Source organism: Marmota marmota, unplaced genomic scaffold (genome assembly GCF_001458135.2).
Source record: "Marmota marmota marmota unplaced genomic scaffold, marMar, whole genome shotgun sequence".
Lineage (NCBI taxonomy): Eukaryota > Metazoa > Chordata > Mammalia > Rodentia > Sciuridae > Marmota > Marmota marmota.
The window spans coordinates 49,153,320-49,177,874 of record NW_026000005.1 but is presented as its reverse complement, the minus strand read 5'-3'; the positions used below and the strand labels follow the sequence as shown (position 1 = coordinate 49,177,874).

General features: G+C 59.4%; 1 protein-coding gene across 6 annotated transcripts in view; it reads right to left on the bottom strand.

Moving 5' to 3' along the window:
• Sh3bp4 (SH3 domain binding protein 4) overlaps nt 1-24,555 on the bottom strand; it is a 55,093-nt gene that overhangs the window by 5,350 nt on the left and 25,188 nt on the right. For 4 of the 6 annotated variants that reach the window (XR_007349578.1, XR_007349576.1, XR_007349577.1 and 1 more), the window contains exons 1-3: nt 20,247-20,386; nt 17,699-17,941; nt 11,742-14,101 (exon numbers count right to left, since the gene is read on the bottom strand). Coding sequence is in view for 2 of the 6 variants with exons in the window: in XM_048808776.1 (XP_048664733.1) it covers nt 5,735-5,959; nt 6,279-6,467; nt 11,742-14,101; nt 17,699-17,816 (2,892 nt within the window). In the remaining 4 variants the exon portion in view is untranslated. Of the gene's footprint in view, nt 1-4,084; nt 5,960-6,278; nt 6,468-11,741; nt 14,102-17,698; nt 17,942-20,246; nt 20,387-24,555 lie in introns of those variants that run through there. The other 2 variants (XM_048808776.1, XM_015481613.2) reach the window with 1 other exon arrangement.

Below are 24,555 nucleotides of genomic sequence, written 5' to 3'. Positions count from 1 at the left end.
CCACTCTCTGCTCTCAAGGTGGCGCTTTGTTGCTGCCTACCCCAGAGGGCTGAATGTCATGTGAAGCCATCGCCGTGTGAAGCCTCCTTTGAGGCCCTTGGTCTCCCTCCCCACTCACAGGGGAGGGCCCCTTAAGACCTAGCATCTCTTAACACCATCACATCAGCCCTGAAGTTCCACATTCAAGCTGTAGCACCTCCCACCTTAGCCCCACCCCTGCCTTGCTCTTTTCAACTTTCCTGAGCTACGGCTGCCCAGAGGGGTTGGTTCTAGGACCCCTCGCCTCAGTAACAAACGCACTTAGAGCACCTCACACCGCAGCAGCTGGAGCACCATGTCCGAAGTACCCCATGCGTCTGGCACCTGGCTTTCCTTCCCATTCTAGCATTTTCTAACTTCCCTCACAACTCTTTGGACTCATGATTTAAAGTGTGTGATTTCCAAGTATTGGGGGATTTTCCAGAAATCCTTCAGTACAGGATCTGAGGGGTATGCATGGGGATTGATCCAGGACCCCCCAGATTCCAAGATCCCAGGGGGCTGAATCCCATCTATAAAATGGCGTGTCTGCACATAACCTTGGCATATCTCCTGGGGTGCGTTAGGCCATCTCCAGATCCTGCTCCAAAGGACGTGGATGCTATGTGAACGAGCAGTCCTGACAGCGCATGGACAAGAACAATGACGAGAAGTAACCGCGCACCTTCTCAGGACAGATGGGACTTCTCCTCCATGTACCCACCCCCCCACGCTCTGTGCTGGGGATTGAACCCTGGGCCTCAAGCATGACAGTCAGGCGCTCCACACTGACCACATCCCCAGTCCTTCCAAACACTTCCTTTATATGGTTAGTTGAACCCGTGGACTGGGACCTGGGGGTCCGAGGCCCTCCAGGGTTACCCTGCTCCTCTTGCCCTGGGGTCCTTGTAAACACCTCTTTCCCCACAGCACGTACCTTTACCTGACCTCACACCTACTATGGATCTGATTTATAACACTGTTCCCCGGCATGTGGCCCCGTGGGCTCACATGGGCCACGGCAGGCGCCCTCCCCTTGCCTGGCCGCTCGGCGGACATTGGTGGACCTTGCTTGGGCTCCCGTGTTTGCTCTGGGCCTGACGGTGGCAAATGCATAAACGCTGGCAGCCAGGACCTGGCCCTTTCTTCCCTGGATGCCCCTTGGACGCCCCACATGCCCAGGAGGGCATTGGTTAATGCAGGAGCAGTGCCTGCCCCCTCCCCACCAGCTTCGTCTGGTGGCGTGGCGTGGGCAGACTTTCCCTCCTCCCCAAAGTGAAGAATTCCTCAACGTCTGCAGTCGATACACGCCTGAGAGCCATACAGGTATTCTTAAAGGAAGTAAACAAATTAAAATGGAAAATTAAGCAAAATGACTTAAGATGCTTAAAAACCCATCCACAGCCAATGAGGTCCTTCTGGCTCCTCCATTAGAAAGAAAATTAAATCAGAAAAACAAATCTTTAAGAAAACCCCTCTTGCCAGTGAGGAGCACAGAATACTGACACCAGCGACTTTGAAACAACGTGCCAGCAAGCCTGGGTGGCTCGTGTCCCGAGGATGAGACCTTTCTTTTTCACAGAAACAAGGGTGAAAGGACATCTTTACTCTCATCAACCTCCAGCTGAACATGAGCATTTCCTTGGAGATGCAGGAGCAGAGAACTTGACATTGCAGACCTGTGTTCTCGGACCCGCCCCGTCTCTGGGTTTTCGGGGAGGCGGGGCCCACGGCTAGCCTGCTCAGTTGCACAAGGAAGCACCGTTACTGTAGCACAATTAAAAAAAGAATCTTTGGTAACTGTGTAAATAAGACGGCTCTCCTTTGTTCACCCAGGTTTTATTTTATGCATTTACATAATTCTGAGGCGCTGTTGCCTTTATCAAATTGCCCAAGGGCTCCACAGCAGGGTTAGGTAGCTTCATTTCAATCTACTTTGCATAAAACTGGACTAAACTGAAAACATTCCCCTTGTGCCAAAAAATGATGTATTAAGAAATGTAGTGTCCTGGTGTGTGAGCTCTCTCCCTGCGATGGCCCTCAGACCTCCTAGAATCTAGGCTGGTTCCGATTCATTGGCGGACACGTCTGCACTTGTTTTCCATGTTGGTGGCAAACACAGCATGAAGCCCCACAGCCCGAGCCATTTCACTCTCGAAACTCATTTCTATCACAGTGAGGACCAATTCTCTCCTGCAGCATGTGCTCCTGGGATTCAGAGATGAGCTGTCATCAAAGGGCTCACGTGTGGTGACGTTGGCAGGGACAGGAGAGGGCCACAGGCTGGCACAGGAAGTGGGTGTTGGGACACTGTGGCAGGGAGGGCAAAGGGAGAAAGAAGAGGTCTTAGGAATGGCTGCGGGACCTGGTGGCCGCTGGAGGAGAGGGGACTTGGGTACAGGCCCACATCTGATTGCTACTGCAGCTGTCGATACTCGGCAGGTGCTGGCCCCTGCAAAATAAATGACTTGGCACGTGCTCTGACTTCACAGGGAAAGATCAAGGTGAGAATCTATCAGGGACACAATCTTCCCTCCACAAACCAGAGCACAAATCTTTTCAACCAAGTCTTTCCCCTGAATATTTGGTCCTAAAGAGCCCCTACAAATTCCATCACTTGTATTCATGATTATTGGCATCAACAGACTGCAGGGTCTGACGGAGTTCCTTGGGCCCAGAGAGAGAGAGGGTGGTGAACTGAATTGCGACCCAGATGTGTTGGAAGCCTGAACCCCGAGACCTGCAGCTGTTCCATCCTCAGGACCCAGGTCTCTGCAGATGCAGTCAAGTGAAGACGAGGTCATACTGGGTCAGTGTCCTGAGGAGGAAATCTGGACAAAGACAGATGGCCTTGTCACAGTCTGGTTTTGGACTTCTGGCCTCCAGAACCAAGAAAGAATGCATTTCTGGTTTCCCTAAGCTCCCTTTCTTATCAGCTTCATGCAAGTTATGAGACCAAGCGGAAGTGTGTCCTTAACTGTAAAATGTGTGTGAGGACATGTAGGAGCTGGTACATCTGGCGATAGCTTTCTGCTACTATAACAAAAATCCAGAAATGATGATACTTTATAAAGAGAAAAGGTTTTTATTTATTTATTGCCCCAGTTTTTGGAGGTTTTAGTCCTTAATTGATGGGCTCTGCTGCTTTTGGGCAGCACAGCACAACATGGCAGGGGGCGCGTGGTGAAGGAGGCCCATCCACCTTGTGGCCCAGGGTTGACCAATAGGGGAGGAAACCAGTGTATCCCCCAATCCCCTCAAGGGTATGCCCCAACGGCCTCACCTCCTCTCGCTGGGCCCCACCTCTTGAAGGCTCCTCCTCCTCCCAATTCTGCCACTCTGGGGACCCAGTCCTTACCACGTGGGCCTTTGGGATGCTGCAGGTCCAAACTTCAGCAGCTGGAATTAAGCTACGTACAGAAGGAGAGCGCCGAGCTCCCGGGCTTCTGCTCCTGTGCTGAGCCCTGCCGTGGGGGCGCTCTGGCCCCGCTCACTGCCCCAGGCATCCGTACCCTGACCTGCTCTCCCCAGGTCTGTCTTGCTCCAGCTGGTGCCCACCCCAGCTTGGACCCCGGGTTCAAGTCATTCTCAGAGGCTTTCCGTACAGCACCCACCCTCCCCTGGCCTCCAGGAGTGGCCCTGTGCCTGTTCTTCTCCCCAGCAGCACAGCACTTCTGGGGTGGGGGCTCTGAGCCCGCTGCAGTGAACACCCCCAGGACTGAGCACCCCCAGGCGATGCCTGGCACACACAGGGACAGCCAGCCAGCCCTGCGGTTCACATAAGGAGCTGGGGGCTGCCACCTCCAGGGACATGGACCAAGAACAAGGCACGACTCCAACTTGTCTCCTGGTGACACAGATTCCCTCTCAGTGTGGCAGTGACCTGTTTCGAGAGCAGTACAATGAACAGAGGGAAAACAGGGGCTCCCCCTCCAGCCGTCACTGCCATGGGGGCTCAGGGGAGGGGCCGTCAGTCTGCACAGGTGCGCACAGTAGATTGTGCTTTCGTTTTACTTAAAGTTCCACTGGATGGGGACAGAACACACACACACACACACTTAACAGGTTAAAATATCCAAATAAAATTTACTGCAACTTTTGTAGAGTTTGATTTGTGCTACAAGACACGTTGCATAGGAAACTATTTAAAGCCCCTGAGGAGAAATATCCATGGTTTAAGGTGCAACTGGTTTGTCGTCTTTGGGGAAAAGGTGAGAGGTGATCTCTGGGCAGATGAAGGTGAGGAGCACGGAGGCAGGGCGTAAGGTCATCTGTGCGATGATTGGGGACTCGTGTGGCTTTATTCTTGCAGCCTGAAGTATGGAGTGTCTGTATTTCTGTCGGTTGGTCTTGAGTGCCGCAATCAGTGGTGCATGACAGTGTTCCAGCTGGACAGGGGATTACACATCCATTAACTAAGTAACATGTGTCAGGAAAGTGCGAGGCTCGGCGTCCCCAAGGTGGACGCCCTTACTGGGGCCATCACTCTGTGACCCACCAGCATTAGTCCTGCTTCTCGCTCCTTCCTAGGGGCTGCAGCTACCGGGTGGCGGTGGGATTCAACCCAGCACAACCCAAGCTCCTAACTCTGTGGGAAAATGTTCAACCCGCCCGGACGGTCTTGACCTTGTGCCCAAACTGTTTTTATCGACATGACGCATTTCAGAGGAGACGCGGGTGCACCGGGAGGGGAGAAGTGTTCGACTCACACAAAATGAAATGTGGAGTTTGGCAGCTGTCACCTCTGCACCCAGTGCACGGCACCACCTGGGAGGTGACCTGGGTCTCTGCCGTGCAGGCAGGAAGAGCATGGAGCCTCCCGGCTCTGGTCGGGTGGTGAGTCTTTCTGTCTACCCCGGGGCTGCAGAGCACCCGTGTCCCCAAGGGAGACACCACGTGATGGTCAGGAGCTGCAGGACCTCCTCACGTCCAGTGGCACTATTCTTTTGAATGACTCATTGCACACAGGCAGGGGCCACAGGAATGTCACCTTCCAGCTGCTCTCTAAGCTATTAGTGGACACATCTCAAGGGCATACTGTGGGGAGTAACTGCCCACCCACCGAAGCCCACAGAGATCCCCATGCTCTGTGGATGGTCACTGACTATAGCAAGAGGCAAAGGCAGAGGGCCACAGAAATGACGGTGCAGTGGCCACAGGTGGGGAGCACGGGTGGGCTGTCCACTCACTGAAGACCCATCCCGCCGCCCGACTGGCCTGCGTGTATGGGGGCAGGAGGTGAGAAGGAGCCCACAGAGCCTTCCCTCCCTGTTGGGGTGGAGACGCGGGCTGGGAAGCAGAAGCACCCACGGCCTTTAAATACCTATATACATCTGTAACATAATTTAAAAAGTGTTTCCACAACATAAAAACCTCAACAGCATCTGCCCCTACTAAGATTTTTTTAATCTTTATAGTCCATTAAAAAATTAGATCCCAACTTTCTCAGGTTCCTTCCCTGGTCTTTTTAAAAAAAGTGATTTAAATTTAATTCACACTTACACAAATAGAAAGCTATTTGATTGGCAACAACCTGCAGTAGAAAGCCCCCTGGCTGTCCCTGGACGCAGAGAAGGGCAGAGCCTCGTGTGTCCCTGTCCCCAGCATGCGGCTGGGTGGCGACCCCCTCCGTGGGAGCAGCCTTCCCGCTCCCTGCAGCCCCTGGTGACAGCACGGGGCTCTGCGCTCATGGTGGCCTTGTGCTCAGAGCGCCTGTTCAGATGACCAGGTCATCGTGGTCAGCGGGGCTGAAGGCGGCTGCTCGCAGGATGTCCAGCGAGTTCACCAGGATCAGCGTCCCCGTGAGGTGCTTCCAGCGCTTGGTGATGGGGTTCTTCATCTTGTCTAGGCCTATGTGCAGTTCCTGGATGACATCCCGGTAGCTGTCCCCGATCTGGTGGCTCCAGGTAAGCAAGAAGTCATATGCGGGTTTCCACATGGCCTGGGAGATGGAGTCCCAAAGAGCAAAAGCAGGGAAAGGAGAGAAAGGTTAGGGTGGGCGTGGGGGGCATCAGAGCTGCCTCAGTCCCTAGACACCCCGCAGGGGTGAGAGGAGTCCACGGAGAAACGCACAGAGGGGGGCAGCATCTGCCCGGCCTGTTTCTGCGGGAGGCCTCCCCTAGACGACCCCAGGACACCCCGACTGCTTCTGCTCTGCGTGCCAGGCTCGGTCGTGGCTCACCTGGTTCTACCGCCACACCTGCCACTACTGCACTCAGGGTCCTGGGAGCCCAGTCACCAGGGAGCTGGGCCTCGCTCACCTCACTGTCCACCACCCCATTCCTGTCGCGGTGGGGAGACTCGTAAGCGTCCATCTGTTGCTTGGAGACCTTGGCCAGCTTCTCAGCCAGCTCCCGCCAGCGCTGCGCCACCTCCACGGCTGTGGTCAGGAGCACAAAGTCCTGGATGAGCCTGACCACCAGGCCCTGGCAGTCCATCTTCAGTAAGGCCTGGGGAGCGAGAGGCACAGCGTGAGGGGGACAGAGCCCGGCCTGGCTTCACGGGGAATGCCCACGTGGAGGGTGCTGTCACCCACAGCTCTGAGGTCATGGAAATCCCCTGGCCCCATGAGCACTGCGGGGCTCCCAGCAGGGACGGGACAGTGTGCACGGCGGTCAGGGCTGGACACCATTTCCCTCCAAGGTTCGAGTCCCAGAACCTCAGAATGGGACCTTACTGGGAAACGGGCTTTGCAGCTGAGGTCCGTGTAGACTGGGGGCCACCATGACTGAGTCCTTAGGATAAGAGACCACCCTTGGAAGTAGGTGCCAACTCTGCCCCATTGTGCAGCTCACACAGGGGACAGTGAATGGGCTTCCAGAGCCCGGAAGGTGAGAGTCACACTGGCCTCCAGCTGCTGGTCCCGGGCTTCCCCTCGGGGTGTGGCCCAGTCACCAGGGTCTTGTTTAACAGGCGAGCAACAGACACGCCTGCCCCCTCCTGTGTCTGTCCAGGCCCCACAGCTGGGGGTGCAGAGTGGAGGCAGGTCCAGGCCTCCTGGGGCTCAGGCCACTGGCCCTTCCAGGTGACATCAGGAATTGAGCCAATAAAACCCTGGTCTGCACGGGTTATGCTTCATTTCAACTACCGACGATTTCAGAAAGTGGTCAATATCACCTGCTTAGGAGTCGAGCTACTCCTGGCCCAGGCAAGCCAAGCCAGTCTACTCTCTGGTCATCTCTGGAAAGGAGGGTGACCAGGCCCTTGCCTCCACTTATGCCACCAGCCGAGCGCTGGCTTAGTTGGTTACGAGGCTGCCCACAGGATCGGGGGCCGTTCTGCATTACTTAAGGGCACGTGCCGGGGCCACGTCTGAGCAAGGGACACGGTTCACAGCAGGAAGCTGCGCTCTGGGACCCCAGCCCTGAGACTTCCTCTTCATTTTTTCACACACAGGTGAGCCAGAAAATACCCAGTGAAACCAAGCACAATGCCGACTTCACGGGAACTGTGTTAGTTTGTGGGAACTATGATTTAAGTCGGGGTAAGGAAACTTCACCTCCCGAGGGTCAGATCATAAATCCACGGGGCTTGGTGGGCCACAGTCTGTTGTGACTTCTCTGCAGACAGGGCCTGAGGCTGCTCTAGATGCAGGCAGACAAAGGGCCCAGGGGAAGACACTCCCAGGAACAGGCAGCCTGAGGGCCTTCGCACCGGCCTGGTTAAGAGGCTTTAGGAAGCACAGTGAGGTGCCCTTTGGGTTTGCTGTACGGCTGCTCCACCTGCCTCTGTTCCCAAGATGCCCAAGCTCTGGGAGAGAGGCCCTCCTCACCCACCATTGTGCCTGATGGCCCGCTGGCCCTCCCTCCTGGACTAACAGCACAGTCAGCAGTGTGGCCCGCTCAGGGCCTCCTGGAGGGGGCCCCTATGTGCCTGGCTAAGGCACAGTCACTGGGGACTGCCTCCTCTGCAGGATAAGGTGGGTTTCCCGACTCACAGGCATCCCCCAGCCCTCTACAGCCCCTCCCCTCTAGCTTTCCAGTGTCTCGGGGACACCTCAGTCCCTGCTCCGCTCTGCAGACGACACCCTCCAGATGTGCGTCCTGCAGTGACACCTTCCCCTTCTCTCTCACAGGAGCCTCGTCTCCAGGGCGCTCACAGCTGGACGAGACAGCCACCAGCTACGGCCCACGGCACGAAGACAGAGCTTTCCCGTCCAGGCTGGTCGGGGGCCAAGAAAGGCCAGGGCAGCAGGGCCCTCACCCACGACCGCCAGGTGTGAAGTGAGAGGGAGAAAAGCCGCCTCAGGCGCCTGCACCAGCCTGCCAGGGTCAAGGGGCAGGGACGTTCCTGGACTCAAAAGCTGCGGGGGACCAGGAGCAGATCTCGTCACGTTCCCCACCGCCTCCCCTTCGACACGGACCCCTCCCAGGGCCCACAGGTGACAGGGAGAACACTCACCACGCAGGGGGCTCCACCCTGGCCCCCGGCCCCTGATTCCACGACCACAGCCCCCACCTTGCCAAGCCGCAGGACCTCAGCCCCGCTCCACAGCTCTTAGCCTGCCTGGCCCCTGCCCAGGCTGTGACTGCAAGCTGACCGCCTTCCCATGGCCGCCCCAGTGGCCTCTCATCTCCTCGCCCAGGGCGCTCTCCTGTCCTGGGCTCCCACAGAAGTTCATGCCAAGGTTTTCTCACAGGAAAGCCCAGGGTCCTGAGAGCCCAGCAGCAGGATGTCCAGTGGGTCCCGAGCCCAGCACCCACTCCTGGCTCTGCACGAAGCTGTGGCCAAGACCCCTCAGCACCCCTGGGTGGCCCCAGCCCACCTCAACGACACTCTGACTTCACAGTTCTTCAAACACACGGTGCCCACGTCAGGGCCTACCCAGCCCGAGACCCTCCTCAGCAGAGGCCCCCGCGGCCCCTCCCAGGCCTTCTCCACCCCAGGGGCCCCAGGGCTGTCCACCTGGTGCCACTCCCCCCCAGCACCATCCCCCCCTCCATCATCAAGGCCTGGGTTGTCATCAGGGCGGGGTCTCATCCTCTGCCATTCTGGACACTCATGGCCCCTGCTGGGCAGCTGGGTGGCCAGGATGGAGGAGCGTCCTCTGAGGCACAAGCACCGTGAGGAGTGGGCAGAGACCCTGGGTCACAGGAGTTCTCCCAACCCCCAAACGGTGGGCGAGGGACGGCAGTGTGAGGGATGAGAGGCTCAGGTTTGCAGTGCGGCCTGGATCTGCCACGCAGCCACTGCCCCCCACATGGTGACTCGTCTTTAGTCACTTGCTGCCTCAGTCACTGAATCCTGAGCGTTTCCCAAGCCAGGTCCTTACTCCATGGAGCCAACAGACCCTACCGTGGGCGGGCACACCAGGACAATTGCACAGAGCTGGACATGGGACCACCCTGGTCCAGGAGCCACTTCCCTGTGAGATGGCTTGGATGTGGTGGTGGTGGTGGTGGGGGGAGACGGACAGGCCTTGCAGGCCCAGGGTCAGGAAGAGTTGGTAGCCACGAAGAGGTGGACAACCCTGGCTGGTGGCACCTTCTTCTTCCCTGTGTGGCAACCTCTGCCTTCCTAGGTCACTTAGACACCCCTTACTAAGCCAGGGATCCCAGTGACCACACAGAAGGCATCCTGAAGACGGGAAGCGGGTGGGGGTTGGCTGGAGCTCCTGAGAGTGGGACTTTAGGCTGGAGGAGCCTGACTCGCCAGTGATTAGACGCCTGGGCAATGCCGCCCGCTGCCAGTGCCCGGAGAAGCCAGCCGTGGCTTTGGGACCGTGGCCAACATGAAGAATTTCCGGCTCCAGGGTGGTGGCTGTGCCAGGCAATGGTGGGAGGGCACTGCAAGGTCATTTGCACTTGATTGGCAGAGTCTCACCTTGCCTCAGCAAAAGTAAGACAAGGTCAAGTTGGTCTCCTGTCCTTGGGCAGAGGAGGGTGGAGGGGGCTCAGAGGCACACAAAACCCCCAACCCTCCCGACTAACTCAAGACAGAAATCCTCTCCAAAGTCACCAATGGAATATAACGAGTTTGGTCATTTAAGTAACTGGAACTGAGCACAAAAGCCACCCCTTCACTGTCCTCCGTGGGAGGAACTGTGTGCCGTCTCGTCTCTCACCTCTGCCCACTCACGTTATCAGCTTCAGCAAAGAACAATCGATATCGTTTATGTTCCATGAAGGCACCTGATTCCACAATCAACAGGAATGCGGCCTAAGGGCTCTCCCGGGGGACACGGCAGAGCCAGGTGCAGCCACGGAGACCCGGACCTCAAAGTCTGCATGTTTTCCAACATGACCAACTACGAGGTCAAGGCCAGCCAGCAGGCCCGAGTGGTGAGAGGGTTCCAGTGAAGCTGGGCAAGGTGAGCCGCCTCCTTCCCCATCACCTGCCAGAGCTCCGGCGAGCTCTCGGACTTCACGCTGTGCCTGGTACACACAAGCTCCGCGCTCTGCTCGGGGGTGTGCTGCAGGGCAGAGGGGTGGCAGCTGGAGAGAGCCACTGCGTTGGCCCTGGGGGTGAGCCACCCAGGTCCCACAGAGGTTGCCTGCTGCCTCCACTCACTAACCAGCCTCGGCTTCCTTCCACTGAAGCCACTGCCACCACTGCCCAGGGCCTCCTGGCTGCCCAGGCTGCCCTTCTAACTGCCCGTCTCCCTCCTGGAAACCTCTGCAGTTGGCCCCATGCACCCTGCAGGACTGCGGGCCACTGTCCAGGGTCTCCTCCTGTGCCGCTGCCTACCAGGCTGCCTCACATGCTCTCTGCAAACAGAGGCCTGTGGCTCTGAGGGGGCAGCTGGGTGTGGGGGGCGTGACCCTTGGGTGCTCAGGTAGGTCAGTTCTGGTGCACCTGCTGTGTGTGGAGATGCACTGCAGAGGGCAGGTGTGGGGCGAAGGCAGAGAGCGGGAGAGTGGCCGCGAGGCTGGCACCGGGAGCGGCTCCTACTAGGACAGGGGGCGGGAGGGCTGCTGGATCAGCAGAACCTGGAAGAGGACCTGCAAGGTCACGACTGCTTCCCACAGAGGGACGGGTCCCCACCTGCAGGACGCAGCTGAATCCACTTTTGTCACATAGAGAGCTCAGGGGACAATGTCCATCCCAGGGACAACCAGGGAGCCAAGGGTGACTACCAGTCAGGGGTGGGGTCCTGTAGGGAGCGGAATTGGGAAGCCCGGGCCATTGGAGGACTTGCAAACAGCTCTGGAAGCGCCTCCAGGTGGTCTGTGGTCAGCGCACACCCACAGTGTGACCTGTCCCCCCGTTCATTCCTTAGAACTTGGGATTGATGGAGGGGTGAGGTTTCAGGTGATCAGTCGGAGGTGATCCCTGAAACTTAAAACTCAGGACTCTCCCCGTGGTCTGCCATTTGTGCTGGCCAAGCAAAGGCTGTCCCCCGCCCCCCCCAATCCAAGGCACCCAGGAAAGGGAGGAAGGAGAGCAGTGGAGAGCGAGCTGGAGGGGACAGGGTGAGAACTCACCCGGACAAACCCGGCGGTGGAGAGGGGTCCTGGCCACTGCTGAGCCAAACACCCCACAGGGATCTGTTCCCACGTGGCCCAGGGGTGCAGAGCACAGGCCCTGCTGCCCCCACCCACTGGCTCCATTCCAAGACCACGAAGGAGCCACGAAGGCAGTGGGGACACAGACCCAGGTGGTCTCCCCCTGGGCCGCTCTGGACCCTGCAAGCATACCCCCAGCCCAGCCACAGATGTGCCCCAGGGACGCCGTCCCAGAGTGGCCGTGGGGTGGAGAGGGGCCCACTCCCGCCACACACTCACCATCACGAGCTCCTTCTGGAAGGACTTCCGGTCTTTGTTCTCGGGGTTGTTACAGTCCTCCTTCAGCTTCTCCAGGACACAGGCCACACGCTCGGGCTCGCTGTCCAGCTCCGCCCGGCAGAAGAAGGTGAGCGGCAGGCTCCCGTAGCCCAGGGCGTCCGCGAAGGAGCGCCAGCTGCTGATGTTCTCCATGAGCAGGGTCCGCACGGAGGCGTAGATGTAGGTGAGGAACTTGCAGGGCCGGAGGATCTGCTCCAGCAGCACCGAGGTGCTCAGCTCGGGGCCCGAGAGCAGGCTGGGCCTGGCCCTCCCGACCACCAGCACGTTCTTGGCGTGCACCAGGCCCACCTTGCCCTGGTAGTAGCCTATGTACCACTCTTTGGTCCACAGCTGCCCCTTCAGCCGGATGCGCTCCTCGCTCAGCAGAGCCACCGTGTCCCCCTTCTTGTACTCCAGCAGGTAGTGGTTCTTGCTCTGCCTCACCACCGTCTTGAGCAGCTTGCCGAACTTGAGGCTGGACACGGGCCGGTCCTGAAACGTCGGGTACTTGGTGGTGGCGGCAAACGGGGACAGGATGATCTTCCCCACCTCGTTCTTCTTGAGAAACCGCCTCTGCCCGGACGGCTTGATGGCACTCTTGGGTGGAGGCTGTGGCGTCTGGATGCAGAACTGGGTCAGGATGGCCTCCTGGTCATCCTTCACCTGCACCCGCAGCGTGAAGTCCGAGAGCTCGCCGGGGCTCTGGCAGGTGATGGGGAAGACGAGGCGGCTCACCTTGCCCAGCTTCACCTGGAACCCTCTCACCACCCGGGCCTGCTCGCTGGCCTTGACCTCGTAGTTGGTCATGTTGGAAAACATGCAGACTTTGAGGTCCTGGGGCCTGGACAGGAGGAACTGGTGCTTTCCCCACAGATGCAGAGCCACGGGGGCAGGGCTGGGGGCCTGCCGTGTGACCTCGCTCACCAGGAGCATCTTGGGGGTGCAGTCGTGCCCGAAAATGGTCACTACCGTCTTGAAGGAGGGGTGGATGTGTTTGGGACCGTAGAGACCCACGGTGACCTTCTTATTGATGAAATCCCACACGGTGGAAGGGTAGAGAATGTTTGGGCCGTGGGCCACGATGGCCAGGTACATGCAGGGCTCCAGGTTGTCCAGCTGCACCTGCACGGTGTCCCCATGGCTGTAGGTGAGTGGGATGGGCAGATATGGCCCTTCTTTCAAGTCGCTCCTCAGACACTGGAGACCTACTGTGCTTTTGCTAAAAATGTCATTTTTCACCTCAGCAGAAACCTTCATCTCCAAGATGAGGAAGGTGTTCACCTCCAGGTTGCTGAGCTTGACCTCCAGCACGGGGCTGATGCTGCTGGACTTGTCGCTGTTGAGCTCCAGCGGAGGGTCCAGCAGGGCTCTCATGGAGATCTGCTGCGTCTCCCCAGGGGCGACGTGGCCCTCGGGCACGTGGATGCTGATGTTGGTGTCTGGGAGCTGCACGGCGCCCCCAGAACTATCCAGCTTGTATACAATGTTCGTCTCCACGGCTTGTGTCTGGCCCCAGCCTGGGCTCTGGCCGAGCAGATCCAAGTCGTGGCAAGACCGGGCCAGCTTCCGGTGGTTCAGCCACGCAGTCCTAAAGTCCTCCCGGCTCTGAAATTGCTCGGGAGCAGGGGATTTCAAACCTGTGAAAAAACTCGACGTGGTGGGCGCATCTGACTTGGCTTGCAGGACGGAGAGCTCCGAAAGGCTGTAGGATCGCTTGCTTCTAAAGAAGGGGTTGTCCCGTTTGACCGGCTGCTCGGTGTGGAGTCCATTGGTGGCCGGGAGCTCGTCGAAGATGTTGCCGGTGCTGTTGGTGGTCGCAGAGCTGGATTCAGTGAACGAGGAAGTTCCGGTATCAAACAGCAGCAGGTCCACGGTGCTTCTGGGAGTCAGCTCATCCAAGCCGGGCATCCCCGGCACATTCCCGTTCAGGAAAGGGTTTGTCTGGACCCCGCTCCAAAAAGGGTTATTACTGTGCACTTTGCCGGATCCCTTCTGGTCGTCTGTCCACCCCCCGAGCAGATCCAGCTCCGTGGCTACCTCGTCCGGGCTGTCTGGAAGATTGTCTATCATGCCGCTGTCGCTCAAGGTGGAGTTCCGGTAGTTCAAGGGCTGCACGTAGGAGGAGGGGATGTAGCCCATCTCGGTGGTGTTGTGTGCGTACCACCACTCCCCGCCCGACGTGTCCAGGACGTAGAGGTGGTCGCCCTTGGAGAACTTCAAGGTGGTGAAGTTGGTGGGGCAGTAGTCCTTGATGGCGATCACTTCCTTGGCGTTTCCAAACGGGGTGGGGGTGTCGGCCAGCAAGGCACTGGGAGAAGGCACTGCACAGACACGAGAGAGACGGGAGGCAGGAGAAAACCCGTAGAAAATGCTGATATGCGAAGGGGGAAGGCCTACAGGGGAGACCACGGCCTGGAGCACACAGAACTTTCTGCACCCCGTTCTATACAGGCGAGTTTAGGGGAAACAGCAAATGGCTTTCAGGGAAAGCCAACGGGGCGGGACAATGTACAGTGGCCTGGGACAGTGCTGGGTCCTGTGGAACGCCATCGGCTGTACGGGTTCTCTGTGGGACTGAGACAGAGGACAGCACTGTGTGACAGAGGCCCGATGGGTGTGTGGACAGGGGAAGGCACGGGGCGGGGCGTGGGGAGCCGTGGGGTGTCAAGGGGGGGCCTGCGGCTTTACAGCTTCCCCCAGCTACAGCCGTGGGGCGCAGTCCCCGCCTCTTTCATGGCTGCCAACCACAGCATTCTGTAACCACTGGGGTTCAGCCCACGGATCCCCAACCCCAGCTCCTGGAGTTCGTGAAGCTGCAGGATCTGAGGAGCCTCCACTGCAGCAGGGCCTGGGAGCGTCCTGTGGGGCCTTCCCACTCCTGTCCCCACGAGCATCCTCATCTCCAGGCCCAGGGACCAGCTCCCACAGGCCTGGCCGCCGCCGCCCGCCTACCCTGAGCCCACACCTTGTCCCACTGCGTCCCTCCCCACCCTGGAGCCCTCACAGACAGACGCCTCTAGGTCCACGCTTTCAAGTGGGTCTTCTCCCCAGGAAGGCTCCGTGTCCACAGAACACCTACGCTCTGTGCCTGTCACAGAGGCCTCAGCAGGGAGGGAGAAGAAAGGCCCTCCCCGACACTTGGACATTCTGTTTGTTTGGGAATGTCCCCGGCCCTAGCAGGGCCAGACCCTTGCTCCTGGATCAAGGTGTTGGCCCAAGGCTAAGTCAGAATTGCCCCTGGCTGGGCCCTTCTGCTGCGGGATCACAACAGCAGATCTGCACCAGGCGGGGGCTGGAACGAGAGGAAGACAGCGGGGAAGGGGGCAGGAAGCCCGCTTTCCCCCGGAGGCCTGCTGCCCGAGTCTGCTGAAGCAGACCAACAGGACAGAAGCACCACTAACTCCGAGGTAGCGCAGTTCTGTGGGACCCGGGAGTCTTCAGATTAAGGCCCAAAGACCCGCAGTTACAGTGGGTGAGCAGACACAGCCACAGCCAAGCAGAGGTGGGCGCACCAGGGTGAGCGCTGGGGAGCCCACAGAGCCAGCGGCCTGACCGCAGACCCTTCCTGGCCCCTCGGCTGTACTCCTTTCCCCTTCTGGAGGGAGCACCCTAAATTCTTCCACCCAGCAAGGTCGGGTGGTACCTTCCCAGCTGGCTGGGGGCTCTGGCTCCTCTGACCCACCCCAAGGAAGAGGAATTCTAGCTTCTCCCCCCTCCTTGAGAGAGGAAGAGTGAGAAAGATGGGAGGGCAGGATTCAGACAGTCTGTGCTTCCTTTTGAGGTATCATTTTCTAAGCCCCAAGAATGGCTTTGAGGGAACAGGGAGTTGGGTCAGGCTGAAGCCAGTGGACTTCTGGGTCCACCGGCCTCTCTCCCGTTTCTCCGGCAACACAGACCATACTATTTCCTCGACACATCCACTGGAAATAAAAATGAAAATCAAATGAGACTTGCATAAAGCTCGCCAGCCTTTAAAATCCTGTTACAGTCCCTCCAAAGTTATTGCCTCATTATTGTTCCTCTGGAGTAATTAATTCCCCTACAGTAATATCTCCAGTATTAAAAAAAAAAAAGCAAAGCAATTAGGCATGCGTTGTGCATAGCCTAACGCGTATCAATGCGAATTATCATTTTAGTTTTGCCAGACTGAAGAATGAGATGGCTTTACTTAAAATTCCAAGCACTCTCCTCAGAAGAGAAGCACAACACACTTTGCCCAAGGATCAGACACAGCCGAGGGGAAGGGCCCTCCTCCTGTGGGGACCCCACCGAGGTGGGCTGTGGTGGCACTCTCTGTACGTGGCCTCCATCAGTCACTGCCAAGGGGCACCCTGGGACACAGTGCAGGCTGCCATCCCATCCAGTGCCAGAAATCCCTGTCGAATCCCATTTAATGAGGTCTGGGGAGCGTGCCATATTCACAGTTACCTTGATTTTAATACCAAAACTTCTCTGAACGTTACAAGTCTGGTGCACTGAATGATACATTTTCTATCCTCTGCCCAGGTTGTCACAGCAGAGCACTGATGAGGGGAGAAGACTTCCTGGCAGGAATCCTGGCTGCAGTGTGCACTCCCTGGAAGTCTGCACCTGGATGGTGCATGGGCAGCTGTCGGCCGGCCCTGGCCTCAGAGGGTCTCACGTGGGTGGAGGTCCTGAGGTCCCATCTGACCTGATTCTCGGCTGCCTTCTCCACCACTGAACTGGCCCTGCTCATGCTCAGGATTATTATCATTATTTTAAAACACTGGGCTCTGTACACTGGTTGCTTTAAGGCCCATAGCACTCAAGTTAGGCTCCTGCTCTCCAGCTTTAAACCTGCCTGTTTGGCTATAAAGTAAGAAAACAATGCCCGTGATCAGGCTGAGAAGTGAATGGCTTGGTTGTTTACGGTGACCTGCATGAACCCTGCTGCCGACTACCCTGGCGGTCCAGGTGCTGGTCTTATTCAAAGTGATGCTCGGGGCAGCAAGTGTAAACCAGGGACAGGACCAAGGAGGTGCTAGGGATGCGGTGGACGGCAGCTGCCAATCAACGGGCAAGCAGCCAGACTGCTGTGGACGCAGGGTGGGGGCACACATGCATCTGGAGGACTGTGCTGAGTGTGTGCCAAGGGCTAGGACTGTGGGAAAGTCCCTCCTGCCCAGCCGTGCTCCAGGGAGGACCTGGGTGATCAACTGCGGCAAATGCTCAGAAGGCCAAAGCCACTGACAATACGGCCACTGCTGCGGCTGCCAGGGCACTAGGGAGCACGCGACACTGGACGTGGCCTAGTGAGGGCAGGGTGGTTGCCGAGGAAGCCGGAAGTCTCCAAAGTGTCTCATGATTGGGGTCCTCCTCAACCCAACCTTATGAGGCCACCCGCCAGTGAGCCCGGGTGACTGAACCCTGTGGCCACCTTCTAGACACGGGGTCACACGATCCAATGTGGTGGCCGGCTGGTTCTGTAAAGCTGAACCAGCACCCAGGCATGTCCACCTGGTCACCCCGTCTATGTCTGCTTTCACTGACCGGCTGTGGCAGAGAGCTGGAGGCCAGGGCGAGACTGACATAAAGGACAGACCCTGCGAGGACAGGTCTGCCTCCCTGCCCCAGGCCACCTCCTTCTCTTCTGGTGGATCCCAATATTTCACCTACTTACAACACCCTCCTTTCCCTAGATGTCAGAACCCCCAAGCTACTTACTGTCACCAATACTGTCACCAAGAGACATGTGGACAAAGGAGGGGTCCTATCAAAACCGCCTCCCCACACCAAACACCCAGACCCAGGGGCCGCCGTGGCAGGGAGGAATTTGTAACAGGATACAGAGCTGCAGTTCAGCTGAGCGTGAAGCCGGTGCCTGTTGGGTAGAGGGGCCCTTGGGTCTGAGGTACCGGCAGCCCCAGGCCTCCCCTCCGTGGCTGACCAGGGCTCACCTTTGACATCATTAAAGCTGGTCTCCGAAAACCCCTCACTCAGGTCGATCAGGGTCCCCTCCGACTTGCACCGAGGGAGGCCACTGGAGTTGGCTGCTCGGATCCGCTGGGCCGCCATCTGGAAATCCTGGGCCAGGGGTCCACTAAGGGCACATGTCTCTTCCTCTGCTTCCTGGAGCAGCAACGGTGCTTCTGTCTCAAGCAACCAAGCTGCGCAACGGCAACTCGGCAGCGTGCTTCTTCCTGAAAGAACAGGAGGAAGAAAGTTCCCTTGAGCAAGAGCAGCCTGGCTTCGAGGGTCCTTTCAGGGGAGGAGGGAACACTCCAGGCCATTCCATGAGAGGCCGTTTCTCTTCTCCTGGCCCGGGAGCACAGCGGCCTGCACTGTGCCCGCTTTGTGCCATCTCCTCAGCCCGCTGGGCACGCGGCCACTCCTCCCGGGGCACAATGGCGCTTGTGAGATGTGCCCCAGCACCTGGTCAGCCCATTCAGCAGTCAAAGGACGACACAGGACCGTGCAGGCCACGCTGCCAGATCCAGGGCTCTGGAACGCACAAATGGCCTCGTCTGTCCGGAGGGCAGCTGGTCCTCTGGGAGGAGCAGTGTGGGTGACCTGGCACCTGGGCAGCAGTGAGCGGGCAGCGCAGTTGCTCTCAGGGCCCGGAGGGGTGCTCCCTGCCACATCCCCAGCCTCGGGCCCCAAATGAACGTGGCACGTGCATGTGAAACCAGGGCGCGTTGACTGACCCTTGTGCTGCTACCAGGCAGGGAAGGGGCTCTGTGGGAGGTGTCTGGACACAAAGAAGGTGGCTGGTGGCTTGTGACGCCGGCAGCTGACAGGGGGCAACTTTCACCCCACGTGGCCCCAGGTTCCCTCTGCCAAGGTGGCCACTCAGGAGCACCCGAACAACGCGGGTGTGCCTCGGGGACACGCAGGCCCCAGCGCACCTCCGCAGGAGAAGAGCGGCTTGCACGGCAGCCTGTGGCTCTGGCACGCTGTGTGCTCAGCGCGAACCCTGCTGAGCTTCCGCCCCGTCTGCGACCCGGGGCACAACGGCACTGACAGAGCAGGTCTGTGTGAAGAGCCAACAGGGTGATCCACGTGAGCCAGGTGCAGGGACAGGGAGCAGCGTCTCCGCGATCGTCACCTCTGTCACCACCGCCAGCCCCAGTGGCCGAGAGACCAGCCCTCAGCAGCTCTAGTGAGGCTTCCCCGTAATTGCGAGACCCCAAAAGGACGCACTCCCGCACCACAAGCTCTCCAGGAGGGTGAGGGCCGTGCGGAGAACTGCATGCAGCCCCCGAGCTCTCGGGCTGGCGCTCCGTGCTCTCTGTACGAGAGGACTCCAACTTGGTGCTGGCACAGGGACAGGTCCCGGAGCTGGGGCAGCCTCCTGGTGGGGGCCAGAGGCTGCCCAGGAGGTGCGACAGCCAGCTGGCATCTGGTGGGGCCGGCAGGGAAGGATGGAGCTGGGTGAGCTGGCCTGGCTCCTCCCTGCGGTGCGGAGAAGCCCCTGGCGCTGCTTAGAAAGGCGACTTAGCGCTAAGTTAGAACCGTGCTGTCTTCTTTCAAAGGCCACGGTGAGGGAGGGGCCAAGAGAGCTACTGGATGACCCCCTTCCCTCCAAGTCCTGCGTCACCCAGGAGTGGGGCACGTCTGGGCAGGCCAGCCTTGTCCAGGCAGGTGAGCGTGGCCAAGGGAGAGCTGGTCCTGCTGGGCCGAGGGGCAGGCACTGTCCCATAAGCACGGGGGACGCACGTGGAGGTCAGCAGAGCCACCCAGGATCAACCCGAGGAGGGACCAGAATTTTGGATTCCCTCTCACGACCACGAATGTGGCCTGGGGCAAAGGCCAGGCCTCAGGGGTGGGCAGGCACAGAGACCACCACTGTGCTCCCTGGAGGGGAATCGGGACTCTGTCAGGGGCAGAGGCTGGACCTTTGCCCCGAGTCAGTGCTGAGACAGAAGCAGCAGCGCTGGCAGGTAGGCAGAGACCTGCAGTCCTCCAAGAGATCAGCGGCACCCACAGAGGCTGGTGCCTGGGGCCTGGAAGCCGTCCTCTCCTGCCCTTGGCTGGAGAGGAGCCAGGTGCTGAGGCTGTGTTCACAGCACCGACGCTGGCCTCAACGCACCCGTTCACACACAGCCCTCCTCCCACCCGTGGGCATGTGTCCTGCGGGCCTCAGTGCTGTGTCCCCAGAATGACAGCTTTTTCTCCAGGGCTGGTAGCAGACTGCCCTGGGACAGGGTCCTGACACTACCTCCAAGCAAGGGCAGGGACACTCAACTAAACAGCAAAGAAAGAGGCAGCCAGCCGCAGTGTGGAAGAGGCCTGGCTGGCTGCGTCCTCACAGACCCTCCCTGACCAGTAGGAGCAGGGTGGGGGTCAAAGGTGAAGCTGGGCACATCCCCAAACCCAAGCCAGGTGCAGGTGGAGAAGCCCACCGAGCAGCCCCTGGCCTCCCTGGTGGTGGAGTCCTCCAGCCTCTCCTGCTCCTCAGGCTCCTCGGTGCCCGCCTGCTGACCTTCTCCCCAGCTCGGAGCTCACCTCTCCTTCCCGCCATCCATCCCTTGCGGCCTCTGTTTGCTCAAAGCTGTCCTCTGAGGTCATGCCACTCCCCTGCGCAAAACCCTCCAAAGGCTGCCCACATCTTTACAAAGCCAGGTTCTGCGGGGCCTGCGTGCTCCTGCCTGCCCTCCTGCCTGCCCTCCGGTGCGTCTGAGGCTTCCCTCCACCACACACCCCACCCACGCTCTGCCCTGCCCTGCCATTCCCAAGGTTGGCACATGGGCCCTGGACCAGCCCAACCCCCATGGGCTTCCAGGAAACCCAGGGCCTCTCCCCCTCCTCCCAGCTCTGCGAGTCCCGTGACTCAAGATGCTGCCTCTGCTGATGCTGCCCCTGTGAGCAGAGGCTCCAGGCCACTAGGTGCCACACCCCTGAGTGCTGTTGCTCTAGGAGAGTGACAGGGCCACGTGCTCACCCAGCTTCAGCAGGAGCACGGGAAGGCTTGCTAACCTGTCTGCCCTGTATGGAGACATGTGTGTGAAAATGTCTGCATACAGCACTTTCTAACATCAGGAAGGCAACATGAAGGGGCACTTAGCACGTGCCCTCCGGAACTCGTGCCAGGAGTGAGCAGGCGTGTGACCGGAACAACCCCAGGAGCCGTGAGCTGACGCCCGGGCAGTCTGGGCCCCTCGCAGCACAGGCGGACCTGGCTGGGCTCCAACAGGCTGAACCACAGCCAAAAGGGTGGCTTGAGTTTCCAGGGCGCAAACCAGATCCTGGGGCTGGTCCCAAAGCTCCTCCCCCAGCCCGTCACCTGTCACTGGCAATTCCTGCAACCAGCCCAGAAGCCAGAGCTCTCTCCTGGTCACACACACCCTGGCTGCCCGACGGTCCGCATGACCTCCGCCTGCCCCCTCTGAGCACCTGCACACTGGCTTTGACCTCGATCAGTCATCTGCTCCTTCCTGCGCCCAGCTCTGTGCTCCCCTCAATCAGTGGTCTCCGCCAGGCCCGCCCCCACCAGGACTTCTGAGCTCTCCAGGCCCCGTGTGGCTGCTCCTGCAGTCTCTGCCCCGCTCCGTGCGGTCCCTGCAGGCCCCAGCCCCCAAGCCTGTCCACTCCAGGGCCTCTGCACAGGCTCTTCCTGCAGCTGGGAAGGCCCTGCCCAGACATTCTCCAAACTCCATCGCTCACCACACAGGCCCCAGAGCACCCTCACCCCACCTTTTTCCTTGCTTACCACCTCTAGGGTGCTGTCTCTGGTCCATTTCCCCAGGAACCCCAGCCTATGAGACCCAGGACTGTGAGCCTCGGTTCCTGCCCTGTGTGCAGCTGGGGCTTAGACACAGGGAATGAGTCTAAGCAGAGAGCAGTGGTGCAGAGGTTCTTCTGTGGCTACCCTGGGGTGATCTGCAGGCACCCGATGGCTGATGCGGGTTGACCACACCACAGGCTGAACCCAGGAATCCTCCTGTTCTTGAAATCAAGGCTGCATTTCTAAAAAACCAACAGGGTTCACGTCCCCTGATGGCCTGGCTCTATAGGCCTGGTGGTTACTTCTCCTGAAACCTGCAGCCACACGGCCTACTCTTGGTCAGCGTGGCCAGCATGGGTCTCAAGGCCCCGAGGATAGCAGGTAGCCGCTCCGTGGGCCTCTGAGGGGTGGAGGAGCAGGAAGGGGCACAGCCCCATCAAAGTCCCAGTCCCACTTAACACTAGTGAGTTTTTCTTCCTTGTGTCCAGGTCAACACGTTCAGAGAAAAGACAGACCCCAAGAACGAGGCCCCTGAGCAGTGGCACCGTGTGCAAAGACAGAACCACTCAGGCTCTAGTGAGAAACCCAGGTGGCCCTTCTGCCCTCGCTCTGCCCGAGACACAGTCAACCAAGCCGACCCAGAAGAGGCACAGGACATGGGCAGGCAGTGAAGAAGGCCTCGTGGGCCTCTATGTGCCCGGGGTGGGTCCCGTGTCCCACAGCCGTGAGTGAGGGTGCGCAGAGGGCAGCACTATGCTGGGGAGCACGGGAACACTGCCCTGCGTGCCGGTTCCATTCATGCCCTGAGACCACCGGTCCCCACATCTGCTCGTGACGTGGGAGCACCATGCCATTCCTCAGGCTTCCTCCAGGTTAGCAGCGCAGCCTGGGCTTCCTGGGCTCCAGGCACCAGCCTCTGCCCACAGAACCCCTCACTCCCCAAACAAGGTCTCCAAGGAACGCCTGTTTCCAGGAAGTCACTCTACAGGACCACAGGGCCACTGACCACCACAGGTCAACACCCCAGCTACCTCCCACAGAACGACAGCAGAGCCATGGGCAGACCTCCAAGTCTACGACCCGGGCAACGACCCAAGTAGAGAGCCCCCTGCTGCAGAGGGGCCCCACCCCAGGATGCTGGATGCCGCCTCCTTCTGAGAAGAGCAAGGCTGGGGACAGACTTGGGTACCTCTGGGGACAGACTTGGGTACCACTGCCCATCTGGTGAGTGTTCGACCCATGCCCTGCCCTCTGGGTGAAAGAGTGAGCCTTGTAGGCAGAACCAGGCTCTCCAGCCCCTGGTGTCACATCCACCTGGGCCCTTGTACAAGGTCACATCAAGGTCACTGGGCACCAACTTCTAGGAATCGGGCTCTGTGGTTGCCACTAGGTCCAGGGAATTAAGCACAGCTGGTTCTGAGGAGCCCACATCTAAGGCAGACAGCCACAAAACCGTGGGCTCAGATAGGAAGGACAGCTGAGGCTGGCTGGTGACTCGCTGTCCCTGCAGAGCTGGCAACAAGGATGACCTGCTGCAGGCTCTCGGGAGGCAGAGGCCAGCAAGCCTGGCCAACCACTGCCCCCACTGGCTCTCTCCACCTTGGAAGGTGAGGAGGCTGGGGGGCTGGGACACCAGGAAATCCGAGTGGGGGTGGGGCCACAGGGTCGTGGTGGGGGTCACAGAGAGGAGGGGAGGAGGGTGATATCCCTCCACAGTGCAGCCTCCTCTGCCCACGTGGTGCCTAGCTGTGGGGCTGCTACCACCATCACAGTGGGCTCCCAGTGCCTGAAGGACAGGAAGACCTCGGGGACTCCTCTCCCAGCAGTCTGCAGGAGGCAACCCCAACTCCCGCCTGGACACGCCCGGCTCCCCCTCCCGTCCCTGCTCTGCAACCCTCTCATTTGCCAACGACCCCCGATCAGTGCCCCTTGCAAAGAGAAGGCCTCCTCGGGCCTGCGCACACCTGGCTTCACCTCGGTCTTCTCCGCATATGAGCTGCCCTCGCCCCAGCACCACAGCGGCTTCGTTCCCAACTCCCGGGTGCCCTTGAAAGCTGGTCACCTGGCTGCTCTCCCCACACCCAGCATGTGCTGCTTGGGGCCCTCGGTGGGTGGACGGAGGTCTCCTTCCTGTTCATGCTTTAGGGACCACGGAGGCCCTGGGGAGTCGGCCCCTCCCTTCCCTCACTGCCATCAGCTGGGGAGACCACACCCCAAAGGATACCCACAGAAGAGCAAGGGGCTCCCGCTGGACAGGACAGCAAGGGCAGGGTTCCCCCGCATCTTCTGGGCCTTCAGGAGACTGAAGCCCAGCGCCATGGCGGTGGCTGATCGCGTCATGTGTCCCATGGAGGGCGCTCTGCACTGACACCCAGTCTGTCCCCATTGCCCTGCTGCTCAGTGAAAACCAGAGTCTAGGGACTAAGCCACGTGTGGCCCAGAGAGGGCCGTCAAGTGTGAGATTCGGAGGCCACTCGCTGCGATTGGTGGCTCGCGGTCTGCCCAGTCACGTGAAGGCCGACCCACCCTGTGATGCAGCCCACGGCCCACAGGCCAGCGGGAGGGTCGTGTGATCAGCCCAGACTAGAACTCCCCAGCTCTGGTCCCCAGCCAGAGACCAGGAAGAAAAAGCACAATTATCTCTGAATCATAGTAGTGGCGAGAGGGGCTGGTCGCGTGCCTGGGTTGGCTGGCGCTGTCCAGGGGCTCCTGGCTCTGAGACACACTGCTCAAGGCTGCACCAGGGCACAGGAGGACTTGTTTCCGGCCCCAGTGGCCGATGTGCCAAGTTCCCTAAAAATTACTACCGTGCTCCAAGTTCACTCGTGTTTGACAACTGTTTCCTACCTCCACCTCAGACAGACGGACAGCTGTCCTAGGACTTGAGTGATGTTGACAGCTGCTCCCCTCTGGAAGCGCACAGCAGCCCCTCCCCACCCAGGTGCAGAAACTGAGCTGCACTGAAAGTGGTATCCTGGGCGTGGCTGGGGCTCAGGGGCAGAGCGCTTGCCCTGCACGAGTGTGGCACTGGGCTCCGACCTCAGAACCGCGTAAAAATAAAATAAAGGCTAAGGGGGGGGGGGGGGCATC